At 38.0% G+C, this 23,076-nt stretch overlaps 1 protein-coding gene across 12 annotated transcripts in view; it reads left to right on the top strand.

The window, feature by feature from the left end:
* The window catches only part of LOC138330023 (hemicentin-1-like), a 76,187-nt gene that overhangs the window by 50,554 nt on the left and 2,557 nt on the right, over positions 1-23,076 (top strand). For 10 of the 12 annotated variants that reach the window (XM_069277368.1, XM_069277370.1, XM_069277369.1 and 7 more), the window contains 26 exons: positions 848-1,147; positions 1,848-2,147; positions 2,581-2,880; positions 3,485-3,784; positions 4,919-5,221; positions 6,414-6,713; positions 7,953-8,255; positions 9,510-9,809; positions 11,690-11,989; positions 12,270-12,569; positions 13,073-13,375; positions 13,632-13,934; positions 14,221-14,520; positions 14,808-15,107; positions 15,240-15,539; positions 15,859-16,164; positions 16,466-16,771; positions 17,655-17,954; positions 18,333-18,635; positions 18,803-19,105; positions 19,421-19,720; positions 20,231-20,485; positions 20,915-21,175; positions 21,555-21,683; positions 22,336-22,405; positions 22,875-22,913. In XM_069277368.1, the coding sequence (XP_069133469.1) occupies positions 848-1,147; positions 1,848-2,147; positions 2,581-2,880; positions 3,485-3,784; positions 4,919-5,221; positions 6,414-6,713; positions 7,953-8,255; positions 9,510-9,809; positions 11,690-11,989; positions 12,270-12,569; positions 13,073-13,375; positions 13,632-13,934; positions 14,221-14,520; positions 14,808-15,107; positions 15,240-15,539; positions 15,859-16,164; positions 16,466-16,771; positions 17,655-17,954; positions 18,333-18,635; positions 18,803-19,105; positions 19,421-19,720; positions 20,231-20,485; positions 20,915-21,175; positions 21,555-21,683; positions 22,336-22,405; positions 22,875-22,913 (7,084 nt within the window). The remainder of the gene's footprint in view (positions 1-847; positions 1,148-1,847; positions 2,148-2,580; positions 2,881-3,484; positions 3,785-4,918; positions 5,222-6,413; positions 6,714-7,952; positions 8,256-9,509; positions 9,810-11,689; positions 11,990-12,269; positions 12,570-13,072; positions 13,376-13,631; positions 13,935-14,220; positions 14,521-14,807; positions 15,108-15,239; positions 15,540-15,858; positions 16,165-16,465; positions 16,772-17,654; positions 17,955-18,332; positions 18,636-18,802; positions 19,106-19,420; positions 19,721-20,230; positions 20,486-20,914; positions 21,176-21,554; positions 21,684-22,335; positions 22,406-22,874; positions 22,914-23,076) is intronic. The other 2 variants (XM_069277379.1, XM_069277378.1) reach the window with 2 other exon arrangements.

The following is a 23,076-nucleotide window of genomic DNA, read 5'->3' as shown; positions in this document are numbered from 1 at the left end:
AGGGATTTCAACGAAACTTGGTGGCAATACTCCTTTCCAGCCTTTTGACGTTGTGTCCTGTATAAGAGCAGGGAAAATACTAGAAGTATGCGCCGTCAACTGAATCACAGACCATTTACATAAAGGTTTATCTCCGAGGTTCAATGATTCCAATATCTAATGTAATATTGATGATTATTTCACAGAACTTGCCACATCAAATACGTAATGAATATCTGCGTGGTATTCCGAATTTGATTGTGACGTCATGTGTTTGCGAGCGTAACGTCATACGTTTCGGTGAAAACGACGCGAATTACGTTCACAAAATAATGACGTAACAATCGATACCAACCCGCAAGGGAGCTTACTCTGTAATATGCAAAGACGGAATAACAGGTCATTGATTTATTTGAACTCGCGTTAATCTCGTTCACCAATATGACACTTCAGCTCCATGAAAGGATAATGAAACAATGCTTTTCAATGTGCTTGATTAGATCATGTAATTTTGTATTTAAGATGCGTCATTCATGTTCTTTTCTGTGGACGATGATTGATTTTTAAGACCAAGGTTCAAATGGATCTTATTAAGTAGGTTTTTCTATTGAGATTGCTACAAGGGTAGGTATTATTGTATGTGAAAATTAAAAGGGAGGGGTTTACTTTATATCTAAGAAATCAAAAATCTTAGATGGACAATCATGCCATACTTTCTGTATTAGAACACTTTGGCAGACGTTAATCAATATTGATATAGCAGTGATTTCTAAGTCATGCTAAGTCATCCAAGTGTTGTCTGTGCAGAGAAGAAGAACATCTGTATCTCACTGATAACCTCATTAAACAAATTACTCTACTTTTGTAGACATCCCAACCGTCACCATTGCCCAGAACGCCTATAGCACCAACACAGGTACATCCATCACTTTACAATGTACCGTGTCGGCCAACCCCGCCCATACCACCGTTTTCTGGCAGCGTAACGTCGGTACTGGTACACAGTCCATCACCATTGACAATATCAACTACTCCGGGTCTACGGTCAATTCTCCATCCCTGACCGTCCTCAACGCTGATACCAGTGACACTGGAACTTACACCTGTTTTGCCTCCAATTCTGTAGGAACTGGACAGAGTTCTGCTACAACTCTTACTGTCACAGGAAGTAAGTTTACTATTATCATAACATTACATCTTTCACCAATACCAAATCTGCAATTTACATTTATATGTATTTGTAACTGATTGAAAATAATGTTGGATCATCGAGGGCTTTTTAGGTTGTCCATTTCAATAAAAGACTTTGACCTTAATTCAAGATCACAGATATACGGTACGCTAAAAGATTTATGATATGCAATCACTTCTTAATAATAAAAATTGGATCTGAAGTATGCTTTGGTAATTCTTGTTTACAATATTTTGTTATTCAGTTACCATGACATTTCCAAGGTAATAATTCTCATGTATGCTAAAACATTAAAATACTTCTTCTATAATAACAAAAAGAGACCCAGGAACTTAAATCCTCAGCCTATGTTTAGTTAAAGATTCCCAAAGAACTAACATTGACCTTCATTCAAGGCCACAAATTGCATATGGTCAAATCTGTGAAAAAAGTTCTCATTAACCATAAGGCATGAACACATATTGGGGAGTAACGTGATGAAATAAGAAGAAGCATGCCAAGACGACAAAAGTTTTGAATACTGTGATTAATTTAAATGACCTTACATACGTCTCATATTTTGCACAAGCTGGCAAATCATCTTGCAGAATAACAGATTAATGCAGTAAATATTGTCCTGATTGAGTCCACTTTTTTTATAATTTTCATTAGATTTTGAATTTCATTATTTTTTCAGATATTCCCGTGGTCACCGTTGCTCAGAACGCCTATAGCACCAACACAGGTACATCCATCACTTTACAATGTACCGTGTCGGCCAACCCCGCCCATACCACCGTTTTCTGGCAGCGTAACGTCGGTACTGGTACACAGTCCATCACCATTGATGGTGTCAACTACTCCGGGTCTACGGTCAATTCTCCATCCCTGACCGTTCTCAACGCTGATACCAGTGACACCGGAACCTACACCTGTTTTGCCACCAACTCTGTAGGAACTGGACAGAGTTCTGCTACAACTCTTACTGTCACAGGAAGTAAGTCTTTTCTTATTTTGTTTGGTTTGTGATATTTGAGACATTATGGATTTGATGGTAGCAAACATTTTTTTGTGTTGATGTTGGCAAGAAATGTTTGTGCTTGATCCTATTAATTAAGGCTGATGTGGGTTGTTTCTATTCTACTGTTCCTTCGCTCTGAGTGGCCAAATGTTTATGAATCTGAAATTCAAACTCGCCCTCTTTCTCTTTGTTTTGAGTTTTAGGCCTATATGGGAATTTCGCCGGGGACTTAGGTGATGATGTGATTTCTGAACCTCCAACTGTAGATGTCTTCTTCCATCACGAATTTTGATGAATCTCTTAACAAACTAAGATTGCTCATTGTATTTTTAAAATAAAGTTGGTGGATGCAATAAAACTTTGCTGGTTTTTTTATCCTAAACATGTTGATATTTTTCCTGCATTGCAGATATCCCCGTGGTAACCATTGCCCAGAATGCCTACAACACCAACACAGGAACAACTATCACTCTGGGATGTACTGTGTCTGCCAACCCCGCCCATACCACCGTTTTCTGGCAGCGTAACGTCGGTACTGGTACACAGTCCATCACCATTGATGGTGTCAACTACTCCGGGTCTACGGTCAATTCTCCATCCCTGACCGTCCTCAACGCCGATACCAGTGACACTGGAACCTACACCTGTTTTGCCACCAACTCTGTAGGAACTGGACAGAGTTCTGCTACAACTCTCACTGTCACAGGAAGTAAGTCTTTGCTTATTTTGTTTGGTTTGTGATATTTGAGACATTATGATTTGATGGTAGCAAACATATTTTTGTGTTTAAGTTATTCTACTACTACATTCACTGTAACTGGAAAGTTTTTAGGGCACCATTATGAAAAAGGTGTAATGAAATTGCCTATTAGGTAGACTTCCCAAATTGCATAAGGAAGGCTTCACGAATGGTTTTATGTTGGATTAACAAATTACCTAAGGTTTGCTTCTGAAATTGATAGAATTCTGCTTCAACTCTCACTGTTTCTGGTGGTAAGTCTGCTATGTTACATGAACTTATGTTTTATAGATCCAAACGGTTAAATATATTCAATAAACAAATACTACCTTTTCTCGAAAAATAGGATGTTTTGAATAGCGCGCAATATGCAGCTATCCCAAAGGTATCTTCATGTAGATTATTTTGCTTATCACTGAGTAGTTATACTCCTCCTTTCTATGTTTGATTCAGATGTTGTTTGTTTATTCATTGAATATCTACTCCAGCAATTAACAGAATCTTTACACAAAGGTCAATTTCATCAGATTATGCTAATATAATTGATAGTCTAACAAAACTGTTCTTGTTACAGATATTCCCGTGGTCACCATCGCCCAGAACGCCTACAGCACCAACACAGGAACCTCCATCACTTTACAATGTACCGTGTCTGCCAACCCTACCCATACCTCTGTATCATGGACACGTAATGTTGGTAGTGGAACTCAGTCCATCACGGTTGATGGTGTCAACTACTCCGGGTCTACGGTCAATTCTCCATCCTTGACCGTTCTCAACGCTGATACCAGTGACACCGGAACCTACACCTGTTTTGCCACCAACTCTGTAGGAACTGGACAGAGTTCTGCTACCACTCTCACTGTCACAGGAAGTAAGAAATGCATAATTGTTTTTCATAATTTGGCATTCCTCTGTTTCACCATGCACGTATATTGCACATGATTTTAACTTCTTATGGGAAGTTGTTAGCACGCACTCTTGGTGTTATACATGTTTATATTAATATAATTGTTATGTATTATAAAAAAGAAATTATTGACAGAAATCTGCAGTCATGAATAGTTGGTATCATACAGTATTGCAATAAAGCAGATTTCAACGTCGTAAGCCAGTATTACTTGCTATAGAAGCTTGCACAAGGATTACTGATATAATTTGCACTGCATTACGCTGTGAGATAGCATTTCTATTGAAATGCACTTGATTAATTCAATTATTACGGCCACAATTGGCGTTACAAGTTTAAAACATGTTATGGGTTCAAACTAAATGTGAGGCTGTTGCTATAGGTAAAAACAGATGTTCGATGTTTTGTGGGGTACTCAAGGATACAGCTTTCCTTCACCTCCTTAACCTTGCATGTTCTTAAATGAGCCTTGCTGTTAACAGAACCTGAAATCAAATCAACAAAATAAAGTTATAAATTTACAATCGTTAAGGTGTCTCAATATATCTTCAATATAAATGCAAATAAGATTTTTGTATTTGAAAATTCTGGATGGAAAAGAGGTAACTGTCACCAAAGAACGGTTTAATCCGTTAACCAGTTGTCTGCCCAAGTCCATCTATTAGGACAATTTGATCGTGAGGAGAATGCACAAAACATTTTGTCGTAAAACAGATAACTTTCTTATCTTTTATTTTTTAATTTTTGGTTTACATGTGGAAAGTAAATTCACATGTTTCATAGGTCATTTAATAAATCCATGGTGTATGAATTGGGATGAATTTTAAAACTTGTCTTCAAAAAGATTCTCTTCTTTTTCAAATACTCTTAGAAATTACTTGAAATTCAAAACCCCAAAGCAAAAAAGGAGATATTTTACCCCAGTAACCACTGATGTAATAACACTAATGTAATTGATAAATTATAACTGATGAAACCCATTTGTGAGATCTTCCTCCCCTCTATATAATTAACCTGACATTTAAATTAACAAAACATTCCAAAAATGTTACAAATAATGTTGCTGCAATGCTAACCTAGGTAGAATTTTTATTTCAGACATACCAACGGTCACTGTTCCTCAAACATTTTACCCTATAACCACGGGAACCACAGTGACTTTGCAATGTTTCGTCTCTGCCAATCCAACACATACCAGTGTGTTCTGGCAGTTCACTGCCACCAATGGCGGGACTACTACACTGACAATAGACAATGTCAACTATGGCGGATCGTCTGTCAACAGTCCATCTTTAGTCGTGTTCAATGCCAACAGTGGAGACCAGGGCACATATGTCTGTTTTGCCAGCAACCAAGTTGGAACAGGACAGAGTGCCCAGGTCTCTCTGGCAGTGACAGGAAGTAAGAGAATGTAGATATCAGATTTTTGATTTTTGTTTATATCCCCTTGAAACATGTTGATGACCTCCAGAAACATCGAGTAACTATAAATATTTTTTGAAACTTTGAAATTATTTGATTCAATGGTTTATAAAAAAAATCATGTTGGGTTGACTTATCAAATCAGATGTCTTCAAAAGAGGGAGGGTCAAGGTCACCTTACGTTATATATTGTAATGAAGATGAGAAATACAAGACACAATACCTGACCTAGGAATGTGCAACTTAAAATTTCAGGAAGGGTTTGAAAGGTAAAGTTTAATGTGATTGATTTCAGTAAGGAGTTACAGGTCAAATTCAAAGTTAATTCAAGCCAATTGAAAGTGCATTTCAACTTCATTTTTAGAGGGGACACATTCCGCTTTTTACTGTAGTATTTATTTAAATGATTTGCTGAGCTGCAATTAAATGTTTATGAAAAAGAGAGCTGTTAATTTTAACCTTGTCTTCCATTTAATTGCAAGTTAAAATGAAATGATGTATCGGTCAAATATTGGCTTAGTATACATTCCCTGCCAACTGAGTTAGAAGAGGCCTGGAGAGACATACTGGATTCACCTATCTTTCTATAGTAATTGGAAGTTAATCTGGATGAAGATTTCATTCTGTCACGACATCTGTATAAATTGTTAACTAATTTTCATAAATATTACACAGAAATGAAAGGGAAAGATGTGTAAGAAGTATCTTTGCTGAAATAGAATTGGTTGCCTTTGGTTACACTGGTTATGACTATTTATTAATCAGTCCTTAATGGATTTATTTTGGCCATACTTATCAACTGTAAAAATAGTGAACAAGTCACATCAGTTGTCTTACTCTTCTCTGTCTAGCTTCATGAAAATGCATAACTCTGTATTCTGCTAAAGTTCATATGATTTAGTAAGTCCTTAAACAAGATTAGCGAGCAGGAGTGCACATGCAGTGTTTTATTAATCTAAATCAATATCTTCTTGTATATATACTAATAGTAAATATATACAGTGGATCCTTGATAATCCGAACACTTCGGATTTCGGACTGCCGAATTAAATGTTGTTTGTTTATTCATTGAATGTCTACTCCAGCAATTAACGTAAACTTTACACAAAGGTCAATTTCATCAGATTATGCTTATGCAATTGATAGTCTAACAAAACTGTTCTTGTTACAGATATTCCCGTGGTCACCATCGCCCAGAACGCCTACAGCACCAACACAGGAACCTCCATCACTTTACAATGTACCGTGTCTGCCAACCCTACCCATACCTCTGTGTCATGGACACGTAATGTTGGTAGTGGAACTCAGTCCATCACCATTGATGGTGTCAACTACTCCGGGTCTACGGTCAATTCTCCATCCCTGACCGTTATTAATGCTGATACCAGTGACACTGGAACCTACACCTGTTTTGCCACCAACTCTGTAGGAACTGGACAGAGTTCTGCTACCACTCTCACTGTCACAGGAAGTAAGAAATGCATAATTATTTTTCATAATTTGGCATTCCTCTTTTTCACCATGCACGTATATTGCACATGATTTTAACTTCTTATGGAAAGTTGCTAGCACGCACTCTCGGTGTTATACAAGTTTATATTAATATATTTGTTATGTATTATAAAAAGATATTATTGACAGAAATCTGCAGTCATGAATAGTTGGTATCATACAGTATTATCATAAAACAGATTTCAACGTTGTAAGCCAGTATTAGCTTTCACTTGCTATAGAAGCTTGCACAAGGATTACTGATATAATTTGCACTGCATTACGCTGCCAGAAAGAAAGCATTAAACTACTGAAATGCACTTGATTAATTCAATTAATTACGACCACGATTTGCGTGACAAGTTTAAAACATGTTTTGGGTTCAAACTAAATGTGAGGCTGTTGCTGTGGGTACCAATAGATGTTCGATGTTTTGTGGGGGTACTCAAGGATACAGCTTTCCTTCACCTCCTTAACCTTTCATGTTCTTAAATGAGCCTTGCTGTTAACAGAACCTGAAATCAAATCAACAAAATAAAGTTATAAATTCACAATCGTTAAGGTGTCTCCATATATCTTCAATATAAATGCAAATAAGTTTTTTGTATTTGAAAATTCTGGATGGAAAATAGGTAACTGTCATCAAAGAACGATCTAATCCCTTACCCAGTTGTCTGCCCAAGTCCATCTATTAGGACAATTTGAACATGAGGGAGAATGCACAAAACATTTTGTCGTAAAACAGATAATTTTCTTATCTTTTATTTTTTAATTTTTGGTTTACATGTGGAAAGTAAATTCACCTGTTTCATAGGTCATCCAATAAATCCATGGTATATGAATTGGGATGAATTTAAAACTTGTCTTCAAAAAGATTCTCTTCTTTTTCAAATACTCTTAGAAATTACTTTAAATTCAAAACCCCAAAAACATTTCTAATGTAGTCAGCAGATTCTTGAACAATATACCCTGTTGTTAATTCTACGACAGCATTGTAGTTATTAAAAGGGACCCTGTTCTGAAAAAGGAGATATTTTCCCCATTAACCACTTATGTTATTACACTATAATGTAATTGATAAATTATAACTGATGAAACCCATTTGTGAGATCTTCCTCCCCTCTATATAATTAACCTGACATTTAAATTAACAAAACATTCCAAAAATGTTACAAATAATGTTGCTGCAATGCTAACCTAGTTAGAATTTTTATTTCAGACATACCAACGGTCACTGTTCCTCAAACATTTTACCCTATAACCACGGGAACCACAGTGACTTTGCAATGTTTCGTCTCTGCCAATCCAACACATACCAGTGTGTTCTGGCAGTTCACTGCCACCAATGGCGGGACTACTACACTGACAATAGACAATGTCAACTATGGCGGATCGTCTGTCAACAGTCCATCTTTAGTCGTGTTCAATGCCAACAGTGGAGACCAGGGCACATATGTCTGTTTTGCCAGCAACCAAATTGGAACAGGACAGAGTGCCCAGGTCTCCCTGGCAGTGACAGGAAGTAAGAGAATGTAGATTTAGAATTTTTGATTTTTTGTTTATATCCCCTTGAAACATGTTGATGACCTCTAGAAACATCGAGTAACTTTAAATATTTTTTGAAACTTTGATATCATTTGATTTTATGATTTATAAAAAAAATCATGTTGCATGGGTTGACTTATCAAATCAGATGTCTTCAAAAGAGGGAGGGTCAAGGTCACCTTAAGTTATATATTGTAATGAAGATGAGAAATACAAGTCAGCAGGTAAGGCTTAGGAATGTGCAAATTAAAATTTCAGGAAGGGTTTGAAAGGTAAAGTTTAATGTGGTTGATTTCAGTAAGAAGTTACAGGTCAAACTCAAAGTTAATTCAAGCCAATTGAGAGTGTATTTCAACTTCATGTTTAGAGGGGACACATACCGCTTTTTACTGTAGTGTTTATTTAAATGCTTTGCTGAGCTGCAATTAAATATTTATGAAAAAAGAGCTGTTAATTTTAACCTTGCCTTCCATTTAAATACAAGTTTAAATGAAATGACAGATATTGTCAGATAGTCAGATATTGACTTGGTATACATTCCCTGCCAACTAAGTTGGAAGAGGCCTGGAGAGACATACTGGAATTACCTATCTTTCTATAGTAATTGGAAGTTAATCTGGATGAAGATTTCATTCTGTCACGACATCTCTTTAAATTGTTAACTAATTTTCATAAATATTACACAGAAATGAAAGGGAAAGATGTGTAAGAAGTATCTTTGCTGAAATAGAATTTGTTGTCATTGGTTACACTGGTTATGACTATTTACTTACCAGTCCTTAATGGATTTATTTTGGCCATACTTATCAACTGTAAAAATAGTGAACAAGTCACATCAGTTGTCTTACTCTTCTCTGTCTAGCTTCATGAAAATGCATAACTGTATTCTGCTAAAGTTCATATGATTTAGTAAGTCCTTAAACAAGATTAGCGAGCAGGAGTGCACATGCAGTGTTTTATTAATCTAAATGAATATCTTCTTGTATATATACTAATAGTAAATATATACAGTGGATCCTTGATAATCCGAACACTTCGGATTTCGGACTGCCGAATTAAATTTAGATTTATAATAATGAAATATATTCCCTGATATTCTGTCCGGACTGCGAGTATTCTGGATTATCGGTGTCTGGATTATCGCGGGTACACTGTATAGGTTATGGTAATTAACTGCTTGTGTTTCCTTATACGCAAAACAAGAATTTATTTCTTTGTTTCTCAATTTCAGATATTCCCGTGGTCACCATCGCCCAGAACGCCTACAGCACCAACACAGGAACCTCCATCACTTTACAATGTACAGTGTCTGCCAACCCTACCCATACCTCTGTATCATGGACACGTAATGTTGGTAGTGGAACTCAGTCCATCACGGTTGATGGTGTCAACTACTCCGGGTCTACGGTCAATTCTCCATCCCTGACCGTTATCAACGCTGATACCAGTGACACCGGAACCTACACCTGTTTTGCCACCAACTCTGTAGGAACTGGACAGAGTTCTGCTACTACACTCACTGTTTCTGGAAGTAAGTTTAGTTTAACAGAGGTCTGATGATTTTGTTTGACAATTAAAGGCTAATTTTATGAAATGTACGCATCAGTTATGGTACTAATATTGACTTCTATTAATTGACTTTTAAACTGTAATGTTTGTTTTAAACGGTTTTTTAATACATATATGATTTCATGTGATTCTTGTTTTGATATATTTTCATATTTGTTTGTTGGTGTTATTTGTTATTCCAATGGTAACTATCAATGTCGTAATATTCACCCCTGGACAATATATGTCGTAGCAAAACTGAAACCTGTTTTGAAAAAAAAAGCTGAACAGGACGTTTGATTCTTTGATTTACATCAAAGATTCGAACAAATATGCATGTTATTGCTTTGAATTTGCTTGCTGTAAATATTCAAATGATGTCTCCGCAAGCCTTTGATTGGTCAGTGTTTTTCTTCTGAACTACCTTCAGTTTTACTATGACATAGTCCAGGGATGGACTACAGTAAAATTAACCCTTGGAATATTAAGGATGATGATTGTAAGGATCCAATGTTGCTTTGACAGCATCTTTGACCCCCTAGAATTCCATTACAGATATACCCTCGGTGAGTGTAGCTCAGTCAGCTTACTCTGTACGTACTGGTAGCACAGCTTTACTACAATGTTCTGTGTTCTCCACTCCGTTACACACCCGTGTATACTGGCGATTTATACCATTGTACGGTACACTGCTGTCGCTAGTCCCAATAGACAATGTGAAATACGCTGGGTCGTATGTCAGCAGCCCCTCTTTGTCCATATTCAACACCAACAGTGGGGACCAGGGTGTCTACATCTGTTTTGCTACAAATGAAATTGGAACTGGACAGAGTGCTCAAATCGAACTCAAAGTTACCGGGAGTAAGGCGTGTATTCAAATGTGTGGATCACTAATCCATCTGTTACCATAGGTCAAGACTGACCATCACTGAGTGGCTTGTTACCATATTGGGTCATGAGTGACCATCGCACGGTGGCTTGTTCCATTGGTCAAGACTAACTATTACATGGTGACTTTTCTGTTTCACCTCAGTTCACTTGTTGATTAAGATTTGAGATTTGCACAGGTCCTTTGATTTAACCAAATCTCCTTATTTGTGATTAAACGGGTAATAAAGTGCATAGCTTGTTGATAACCATTGTGACGACACATGTTTCCTTGGTCTTTCTACACAAGATGCACTCGCATTAATATTGGAAATGGGGTTGACTCACCTGCATTGAGGCCAAGTGACCTAATAATTCTGTGATAGTGTGGTGTCAAACCGTCTCTGGTAAATTGCTATCCATCCATCAAGTTTCACAGCTTCCCAGACCTTTAAAAACTAAAGAGTTGTCAAGTATTATATAGCAAACTGTTGAAGGGATACAAATTTTGTTCAGGTGAATGACATTCACCTTAATTCAGGATCAATGGCGATAAACACCCAATTTGACCATTTTTCAAGAGCCCCAGGATTGTGTCTTATGGTGAGAGAAAGGTCTACTAATTTGTTGACCAAAAATATAACCTTCCTGTTTATATTTAGTCATGGAAGTGATAACTTCTTTATAACACAATATTCCGTTTTAGTTCAATAGGAGATTTGAATCTTGGAAGAAAAAACATACTCGAAAATATTTCAAGAATAATGCTGAAAAAAGAATCGCCTATTTATAGCCACTCTGATTTTAAAGTTCATTTGCTAATTACTGAAATTATTTTGATTCACATTCAAGAATTAATATATATATATTGTTTTGCTGCAGGAAATTGGAAAATATTTGTTTTTCATTGAGAAGGATGTTATTTTGTTCTGTTGTTTATTTTTGTTTTTCAACTTTTCTTCGAGAAATTTAGAATGCTTTTTGTTTTACTTTTAGACATCCCAGTTGTGACAATAGACCAGTCATCATACACCGTATCGACAGGACAATCTGTTACCCTCGGCTGCTCAGTGTCCGCCGTCCCAACACACACAAGTGTCACCTGGACGCGTGTCACAAATGGTGTAAGCACCCCTATCACCATAGATGGAGTTAAATATGCCGGATCTACTGTCAACGCTCCCTCTCTGATCATCTTTAACGCTGCAGCCAGTGATCAAACCTTCTACTCCTGTTCCGCTACTAATGCTATCGGCACGGGAACCAGCACGCAGACTAGCCTCACTGTTGTCGGCAGTAAGTTATTTCCAGTTCAACATTTAGGTTTTTTCCATCAGTAATAAAAAAGTATGAAAATAGTATTATTTTATTGTATTTTGTTTTGTATATCTTCTCCTGAAAAACAATTGGGCAATATATTTGCCAAGAAGATTGTTTTAATAAACAAAATTTCTGAAGCAATGCTATCACACTTCATCAAATAAAACGTATACATACAGTTGCCATTCTTTTGCCACACCCCAATCCCATACTTTTGAGTTGATATAAAGATTGGATTACTGTCACTGAATTGCAGGTCTGCCTGTTGTCACGGTCGCACAGAATAGCTACACGATAACCACTGGCGGCACTATTACTTTGGTCTGTACTGTCAGTGCCACCCCGTCAGCCTCCTCCGTGTCCTGGAGACGTTTAGTCGGAGGAGCGTCTACACCAATCAGCGTGACCGGCAACAAATATTCGGGAGTGACGCTGTCGAATCCTTCCTTGACCATCAGTGGTGCACAGAGCAGTGATGAAGGTTTCTACATCTGTCAGGCCACCAACATCGTAGGAACAGGAGAGAGTAGTACTACATACCTCACAGTTAGTGGAAGTAAGTTCAAACAACTCCGCAGGTTAAAAAGCAATATTGACCTACAAGGAGAACATTCAATTGTAATAAATTCAAACGTGGTAAAATATAATGTCGATTTCGGTAGTTTATGTGAGTGGCTATATAAGGGATGTGATAGAGCGTATATATAACCAGAGAAAATGACCAGGGCCTTGTGAGGTCAATTCCTGTTACCACTACTAACATTAGACCCGGACTAATACGATTACTGTATCTTGGTTATTCGTTTACAGGGGTTAAATAACTGCGCCATATGAGACATAGCTTAGCTGTTGTTTCTACATTTGGCGTTATAAAAATATATTCACATGACAATTGCGGCTGTACAGTATAATCCAAAAATATTAAATCAAACATTTGCGATTTCTTAGTTGCATTCTCAATACATAGGGAAACTAGTTTGATTAGCAAAATCCAGTTGTGTTTGGAGAAATACATTAAAATGATATATAACACTGATATGTTTACTGTTGTATTTGTAGGTATACCTGTTGTCACTATACCCCAGAACAGCTACAGCATCCTCACCGGCGGTTCTGTTGTCATCGACTGTACTGTGTCTTCCGTTCCTGCACATACATCAGTCTCGTGGAACAGAGTGTCCTCTAGCGGAGGTATATCTGCCATCCAGATCGACGGCGTCAACTACAGTGGTGGAACCGTTAACAGTCCTTCATTGAGTGTTAACAACGCTGACAGTAGCGACACTGGATTCTATGTCTGCACAGCAACAAACAGTATCGGAACTGGAACTAGCAACCAGGCATATCTCTCCGTTACTGGAGGTATGTATTTATCTCATTTATTGTGGCAAGTATGTGTATATTCTCTTGATGCGAGAGGTATCTAAATATCTTTCTTCATTTTTAAAGGTATCACTATATCTGACATTGATGTAATAATCAGGTATGTCTGTTTTGCAACTAAGCGTCGTATGTGCCTGTGAATATTTTATCAGTATGTATTTATACTGATATGAAAATAATAACTTGTCACATGGACATGAATGATATACTAATGCTAGAAGTGTTACTTTACCAGCCCCACCAACAGCAACCGTTGCCCAGACATCTTACACGATCGTTACCGGTGCATCAGTCACACTACAATGTACAGTTTTTGGAACTCCTGCCGTTACCGGAGTAAGCTGGACCAGGACTTACAATAATGGTGGCAGTACCGTCCTCAGCGTTAACGGCCAGAAGTACGCCGGCGGCTCTATCAACAATCCATCACTAACCATCTTCAATGCTGATAATACTGACCAAGCAACCTACGTCTGCTCCGCCACAAACTCCCTCGGAACAGGACAGAGTCAGGCTGTATCACTCTCTGTTACTGGAAGTATGTACTACGCTACTTTTTTTGGTTATACTTTGATTTGAGACTGTATATTAAACAGAAGAGTAGTGGTCAAAGTGTATCAATCCGAGAAATTTAGATAAATGAAAAGATGTATTTCAAACAAAAAGTTCATGCATAATGATGTGATCGTTTTCAGTGTAAGTGAATGATCAATTTTTGAAATACATTTTATTGTAATGTAATGTCCTTAGTTAATAGTTTTACCTTGACTTTTCTTAGTACCGAAACGTTCTGTCTATTAACTTTGAATGTCCTTGACCTTTAGATCCACCAACCGTGACAGTAAGTCAGACCCAGTACTCCGTGATCACCGGAGCTTCCATTACACTGCAGTGTTCCGTGACTGCTATCCCCGCAGCCACCAATGTATTCTGGGAGAGGACCTCAAATGGTTTCACAAACCAGCTCACTATCGACCAGGTTCAGTATGGAGGCTCTACCATCAGTTCCCCATCCCTCGTCATCTTCAATGCTAACAGTAATGACGATGGAATATACGTCTGTAAAGCCTCAAACACTGTCGGCACCGGGTCAAGCCAGGGTGTCACAATCTCTGTCACAGGATGTAAGTGCCTTCCTTTAGCATGTCCTTTAATCCCAAAGTTATACAAACTTGATGGTTTTTATCCAAAATTGGTCTTTCTTTGAATGTATGTACCAATCAGATTTCGGGTTTAGTGTTGAACATCACATTGTAATTATGCACCATTAGGATTCATATTTAAATGTTACATATTATAAATCCTGAGCTGACTGATAAAGGGTATGATACAAAAATAAGTACTGATGAACTATGAAAGAACTTTTGGGGTGCCTATTACCATGTTAAACCCATTAATTGGTTTCCAACAGCTGTACCTGTTGTCAACATTCAACAAGCTAGCTACACTGTGAACACTGGATCCACCGCCACGCTTGTCTGTACAGTGACGGCCACGCCCAATGCCAACTCTGTTACCTGGCGTAGAACCATTAATGGAGTCTCCACGGCGATCACTATCAACGGTGGCAAGTACACTGGTGGCTCCGTCAACTCACCAAGTCTGGTCATCTACAGCACAACTAGCAGTGATATTGGTTTCTACACTTGTGAAGCCTCGAACGCTGTTGGCACAGGAACCAGCGCCGATACTTACCTGGATGTTGTTGGATGTAAGTACACAACCTGATTGCTGGAACAGTGTTGATTCAAGAAGTGTTAATTTGAGGTGAAATGGGATTTTTTCATAACTTAGAGTTAATATACCCTATGTAAAATTACTTATTATATTGTTGTATTTGCAGCTCTGCTGAACGTACAAGTGGCCCAGCCCTTCTATTCTGTACAGAGAGGTCAGTCTGTAACCCTCGTGTGTACCGTATCAGGAACCCCATCTGTTAATGCTGTAGCCTGGAGACGAACCTCCAACAGTGTCACCAACACCGTCACCATTGACAACAACAAATACCAGGGATCAAGCATCAACAGTCCGTCCCTGATCATAAACAACGCCGATAGTGTTGATACTGGAACTTATGTGTGTACTGCCACAAACATTATCGGAACTGCTCAGAGTACTCAGACTACCCTGTCTGTTACCGGAGGTCAGTTTTCTTATTTGGTGTCCTGTTTATACAGGTTTTGTTTGGAGATGTTTAGCTCTAATTATGTGTAACGAAATATAGGTCAATATAGAAGACACAAGTGCATGATGAAGTAACGATTTAATTTCTTTTCATGAAACATCTTATTATATAACAGATTGGAGAATGCATGTATGTCTGTAGAGAAGATAACGATTTAATCACATCCCAGTTTAAAGATTTTGGCTCAAGTCAGCACTCAGCAAGCCTCGTTTTGATTCCTTGTGAAGAGATATATGTTTTCGGGCCCATGAAATCTTTATACGTTTTGTTGTTGCAGATATACCTACTGTAACTATCCCTACCCCATCCTACGACATCGTGACTGGATCGTCCATCACCATCACCTGTTCCGTGTCGGCCGACCCCCAACATACCTCAGTATCATGGACTAGGGCAAATAACATCAACAGTGCTGCTGTTAACATCGTCATTGATGGTTCGACTTACAGTGGAGGAACCGTAAATAATCCCTCGCTCACCATCAACAGTGCAAGTGCCTCGGACCAGGGTTATTACGTGTGTAGTGCCGCCAACAGTATTGGTGTTGGAACTAGTGGGCAGACATACTTGACTGTCACAGGAGGTAGGCAGGATTCTTTGATAACATGATACCCAAAATAGAGAAGGAAGTGATACTTTACAATCAATTGTAATTGTCGTCTGTTGCTCACACACTTTTTCGGTGCCTATTATTTGTTACATTATAGAATCTATAAGTTTTTTTCATAACAGTAATTGAGCTTTTGATAATCATCAAGTACATACGTATGTATTGAAATGGCGAAGATTTCATGTTCTGTATGAGTAAGATATAACGATTGATAATATTTTGATTATAACATTCTTTGACAATTATATATAAAATCTATATGATTTATTTCTAGCTTTGCCGTCTGTGACCATCCCCTCCAACGCTTACTCTGTCATCACCGGCGGATCCATACAGATCCCCTGTACAGTCGTTGCTAGCCCCTCAGCCACCAGCGTAACCTGGACCAAATCCAGCGGTACCAACACTGCCATTTCAATTGTCACCATCGACAACTCCAAGTATCAAGGTGCCACCCCAAGCTTGCCTAGTCTCACCATCACCAACGCCGGAGCTAATGACCAGGCCTACTACAGGTGTTCAGCCACCAACAGTGTGGGCTCCGCAGAGAGTATCCTCACATATCTGTCTGTCTCCGGAAGTGAGTCATGGTTATTTTTCTTGAATTGTATATTTCAGCAGTCGTCAGCAGTGGAATAAAAGGGCACCAATGTCATATCAAAGCTTGGTATAAAATGCAACTGGCCCTCAATGGATTTAAGAGTCTCGTCCTTATAGGCAAATGTAGCAAATTCTTTTATTTTTTTTGTTTTCCTTGTAGTTATTTCCACAATCATTTGAACAACAAATATTTTCTTTCTCATGAGTATTAATTGTTTAAATATACGTTGTAGTGCCGTATAGAGTAAATTATAAGGGCGCAACCCTTCGTGCCCGAAGTGGTAAGCACTTCTAAGGTTACACATACACAAAAATAAAAGAAAGAAAAAAAACAATCTTCAACATTCAATCCTGCACACTGACATACTCAGTTTGCGGCCGCCATTTTTTTATATATACATAAGGGGAGAGGAATCATGGATAATCATTATGGATATAGTTTTCTTCATCCGGTAGAAGCTCAGTGCTATAGCTCTTTATTTGCAAACGTTCAAGTGATTTAGACCACCATATAATCAGCTGACCAAAAACGGAATATCTGTTACAGAAATAAAATTTCTTCATTCTCTTATGGGGGGGTTCCTTCTGAAATGCGGGTTTTGGACAAGGATAGAGTGTGAATACATGAATAAAAAATAAACAGAAAATTCGGCTCCGTTATATCCATAAATTGCACTTTTTAACATTGTACAATTAATGGTTACTAAAACATCTAGCTGCGCCCTTTTAGACATTGTCCTCGGTCATATTAGTATTTCATGTTGTTGTTGGTTGACAGGTATTTCATGTTGTTGGTTGACAGCAAGATATTTTTCACTATATAAAAAGGAAACAAATCGTAACATATTTGTTGTCTTCTCCAGATGTGCCAGTTGTAACCATTGGACAGAGCCAGTACAACACCCTCCTTGGCACGTCTATCACCATCGACTGTACAGTGTCAGCAACACCACAGGCAACAACAGTTGCATGGGAACGCATCATCAACGGGGTATCCACCACCCTTACCATTGACGGTACAAAGTTTGTCGGCTCTTCCGTCAACAACCCATCGCTGACCATCAACGACGCCTCAACCAATGACATGGGTTATTACATCTGTACAGCTATAAATAGCGTCGGTGTTGGCCGCAGTTCACAGGGATACCTCACAGTGGATGGATGTAAGTAGTCCATATCAAGTTCTTACTGTTTTGAAATTACATTCAGATTTACCATGCATGACCAGGAGACAGTTTTTTAATTATATATCAGAAATCTGTCGTGTCCGAATGGCCTTACTTTATTTCAAGATGCTCCATAGTCTCTGATTAAGAATAAGCTTGGATCAAAATGGCATAAAGATTATCTCCCCTTTAACCTTGAAGTGATCTGATTAAAATGTGTGCATCAAAATATGCAATTTGTTAGCTTTCATTAACAAAAAACAGTAATATCATTTGATGTTGTCTTTGAATTGTCTTTCTTTGTTGGCAAAGGTATGGTCATCGAGATATCAACATTTATGTTATATAATATGTATGAACTCTCTCCCTTTACAGTCGTGCCCGCTGTTGTGATCAGTAAGCCATCTTACTCTTTCGTCGTCGGTGAGACAGCAGTCATTGATTGTGACTACAGCTCCTCACCAGATGCCACATCTGTCTACTGGAACAAGATTGTGGACACCCAAACAACTCGTATTGAGACGTTTAACACCAACAAATACAGTGGTTCCACTCTGGCCAATCCCTCACTGACCATCACCAACACGGACAGCAGTGACCAAGCCTTCTACCGCTGTGTAGTGGTCAACAGTGTCGGCGAGGGTCGCAGTAACCAAGCTTATCTCTACATCACAGGAAGTAAGACATCCAACTCAGATCGATTCTACTTCAGGTTTTCCAAATATCAAGAGCAATATTAAATGTTTGTGATCAGCAATATCCTTTAGTGTTAAATCTTTTTAAAGGAAACCTAGTAAATGTTTGTTATAAATCATAGATATAAGTGGTGTAACTTTTCTCCACAGACATCCCATCAGTGACCGTTCCCCAGAGTTCCTACAGCGTGTCCCTGGACGAAACTGTCACCATCACCTGTACCGTATCGGCTATTCCCTCCGCCACTACCATCACCTGGGAGTACATTGACACTAATGGTGTCGTCGGTAACATAAATGTGGCCAACTCCAGGTACAGTGGTGGTATTGTCTCCAGTCCATCCCTCGTCATATCCGCGGCCACACTTAGCGACCAAGGTACCTACAGGTGTAAGGCTAGCAATAGTGTGGGCACTGGACAAAGTCAGCAGGTCTTCCTGTATGTTACTGGAAGTAAGTATAGACAGGTGTTCTCAGTATACCCTATATCGCAGTAAAGAAGTTTTGAGCAAAATAATATATATTTATATATTTAATGATTGATGTTTAATGATAGATTCTTCTTGAATCATGCATTTAATTCGAACCCGGAATTTCATTTAAAGAGATAATCATAAACATTGAAGTTAAAAATGTTTGAAAGCCTCAGTAGAAAAAAGTTATGAAATAATTTAGCAGTTAATGTTCCTGAGATTTTGTAGGTCGCTGGTTTTTATCTGGAACTGCAATAGCATTATGTCTGACATTTATCCCGTCTGTGTTCTTCAGCCATCCCATCTGTCCGTGTGACTGTGTCCGCCTATACCGTCGACGTGGACACCAGTGCAACACTGGCCTGCATTGTGGACGCCTCCCCAGCAGCCACTGATGTTTACTGGACCAAGATTGTGAGCGGAGTTTCGTCTCGAATTAGTACCAGTAATACCAATAAATATACGGGCTCCACTGTAAATTCCCCATCTCTTATCATCAACAACCTGGCCATGTCTGACGAAGGAAGCTACAGGTGTAACGCCGTCAATACTGTGGGGACAGGCCAGAGCGGTCTTACCTCGCTCATTGTCGCATGTAAGTCACTTATTCTAAAGTTAACATTACAACCATCTGTGGTACTAAAAGACAAAACAGCTGATGTCATGGCGCAGGATGTCTAGACAACGTTAACACAACGTCAAATTTCCTTTCAAAATGTTGTCTTAATAGACCAGGAGTCTCAAGATATTCCAATTTTATTTTTACAAGGAGTGATCTTACTTTTTTACAAAGATGAAATTGGGATAGTTATTTTCAATTAATTCGTAATAACCAAAAGACCGATTGAGGGACCTGATTGAGGGACCTGATAGGTCTGTAGCATCCTGGGATACAAAGTTCCATTTTCTTTAGATAAATGGCCTTAAATCTTCAAGGTTATAATTGGATCGTCAAAACTGGGGTAAACTTTTGTATAAAAGACAAGTCTTTAAATGATTTCTCAACCAGGCAGACGTCTGATAAAAGTTGTAGAATGTATCGATATTATCACCCTCTCGTCAGAGTGACATGGTGATACTTTATAAGCCTGCTTTCTGTTACCAGATGCTCCTAGGAACACCGTTGTGGATCCAACATCTCTTACGACCAGAGAAGGACAGTCCATCACATCCGAGTGTATCACAGACGCCAACCCTGCCGCCACCTTCCAGTGGGTGAAGGACAACACCAACCAAGTCGTGTCCATCGGTAAAATGCTTGTGATCGACAACATTGATCGTGGCCATGACAGCACGTATACCTGTACAGCCACCAACACACAGGGATCCCAGACGGCGAGGTTCAACCTCGATGTACAGTGTAAGTGTCAAGTGATCACATTGTGATAGGGTGGTTTGTTTGTCGTAAGATATTGCAAATTGTATTTAGCGTGACATTTGTATGATATGTTGTACTATAATAATCCAAAAATAGAGTTTAGATATAAATCGGCATATCATTGCTCTCGAATTAATTGCGGGATTTGTCTAGATAAGACATAAGAAGAGTTGACCCTATAGCCCGATATGGCCATGGGAGCATCAACTTTTGTTCTCACAGGATAAGACCATTTACCTGGCATTACATGCATCCGTGCCTGCTTTATTTTAAAACTATTGCTGAATAAATGAAAAAGAAATGAAAAATACTATATACACTAGCTTTATGAAAATAATGTTGTACATGTATAGACTTATAAAGAGTTTCCTAATTACATAAAAGTAAAACCTATACCGCTTGGTGTTACAGACCGACCAATCAGCACAGTCACAGTGGAACAGTCATCTGTTGTGCTGAGCTTGAATGCCCAGAAGGACCTCGAATGTAACACTGTGGCAAACCCTGCTGTACAGAATTACAGATGGCAGAAAGATGGAAACAATATCGCCGATGCCACCAGTCTTGTCTATCGTGTTGTTGCCACAGACTCTAATAGCTACGGAGTGTACACCTGTTACGCTACTAACACCATTGGCGAGTCGTCGGCCATTACCTACACCGTGTCATCAGGTAAACACATCGGTAATCTTTGTAGAATTATAAACAAAATGCGAGTTAATATTTAAGAAACAAATGTAAGTTCAGTGATCCTGTCCAAACTTTTCGAGAACGAGTCTTGAACTTTCCGACTTCCGTTCGGCAATAATCGTAACTTCTATGGCGACCACTTTGAAATGAAGACATGTTTACAAGTATCGACTGCCAACAACTGTTGTACCAAGTTATCAAGGAATCATTATACATATTCTTTGGTATAACTTACCTTCAACTACATCTACAAATACCAATAATATCAGGGTCGAATCTAACTTTTTGTTGTTGTTGATAGTTACGTATAGTGTGGCTTTAAATGATTATGTTCACCGGATCCTGATTTGTACAATTTTAGGTGAAGTGGTCACCACTGTCAGACCTACAGTGGATGGTATCAGTACTGGACTCATCGTCGCTATCGTCATCTCCTCCCTCGTCCTCATTCTCATCGTCATCATCATCGTCTGCTGCTGTGTAACCAGAGGTGAGTAATTCTCTAACGTTTATTGCCAGTGATTATTAAAGCCGGTAGAAATTCTCGTCAGGTGATAAAAGATGATTAAAGTCAGTAGAAATTCTCGTCAGGTGATAAAAGATGATTAAATTCAGTAGAAATTCTCGTCAGGTGATAAAAGATGATTAAAGTCTAGAAATTCTCGTCAGTTAATAAAAGATGATTAAAGTCAGTAGAAATCCTCGTCAGGAAATAAAAGATTATTAAAGTCATTAGAAATTCTCGTCAGGTGATAAAAGATTATTAAAGTCAGTAAAAATTCTCGTCAGGTGATAAAAGATGATTAAATTCTCTAGAAATTCTGGTCAGGTGATAAAAGATGATTAAAGTCTAGAAATTCTCGTCAGGTGATAAAAGATTATTAAAGTCAGTAGAAATTCTGGTCAGGTGATAAAAGATGATTAAAGTCAGTACAAATTATCGTCAAGTGATAAAAGATGATTAAAGTCAGTAGAAATTCTCGTCAGGTGATAAAAGATGATTAAAGTTAAATTAAATTTCTAAGAGAGAGAGAGAGAGAGAGAGAGAGAGAGAGAGAGAGAGAGAGAGAGAGAGAAATGTTTAAGAGACAGATGGTCCTATATGATTAAATTTATCACATTGTTCTGTTTTGTGTTTCCAGGTGTATGTAGAGAGGAAAACATAGAACGACAGAGGGTTATAGTTGAGAAACCCAGACAAATGCAATTCATGTAAGTTTTACTTCAGTGGAAATGTCGTGATCAATTTCTTTAAAAATGTACGTGTGCCGAGTAAATACTGATTAGAATCATAATCAGTACAATTCTAAGGACAATACATATTTGATGCTCAACTTTTCTATCATATCAATTGGTGGGGGAAAATGTATATATTTTGAAGTATGTTCCCTTTAACTTACAATAATAGTTTGCTTTTTGATCAATGAATCCGACAGATAATAAATTTCACTTAAACATTACTTCTCTATAGAGGCCAGGTGAGTACCATGCTTCAGAAATCTTGATAAAGTTTATCGTAATATATACATCATTTTAGGGTTTCATTTTACAATGTAGGTTGTGCAAACTTGTGGCCAATCCTTTTGTATATAAAGTATTACAAAAGAATATGTTTAGATAAATACAATGTTATAATGAAATAGAATAATTAATTTCTTACCGATAACCATTTATCCTTCAGCAATCCTGCTCCAATGATCCTACCGAGACAAGAAATGATGTAAGTATTAAATGTGTAAAAAAGATGGATAGTAATATAGAATATACTATGATATATATATCTGTATAGTAATATAGAGTTAATACGATATATATCTGTATAGTAATATAGAGTATAATATGGTATATATCTATATAGTAATAAATAATGTAATATGATATAT

This window comes from Argopecten irradians, chromosome 8 (genome assembly GCF_041381155.1).
Source record: "Argopecten irradians isolate NY chromosome 8, Ai_NY, whole genome shotgun sequence".
Lineage (NCBI taxonomy): Eukaryota > Metazoa > Mollusca > Bivalvia > Pectinida > Pectinidae > Argopecten > Argopecten irradians.
The sequence above is the reverse complement of the archived record's forward strand: the minus strand, read 5'-3'. Positions and strand labels throughout refer to the sequence as shown.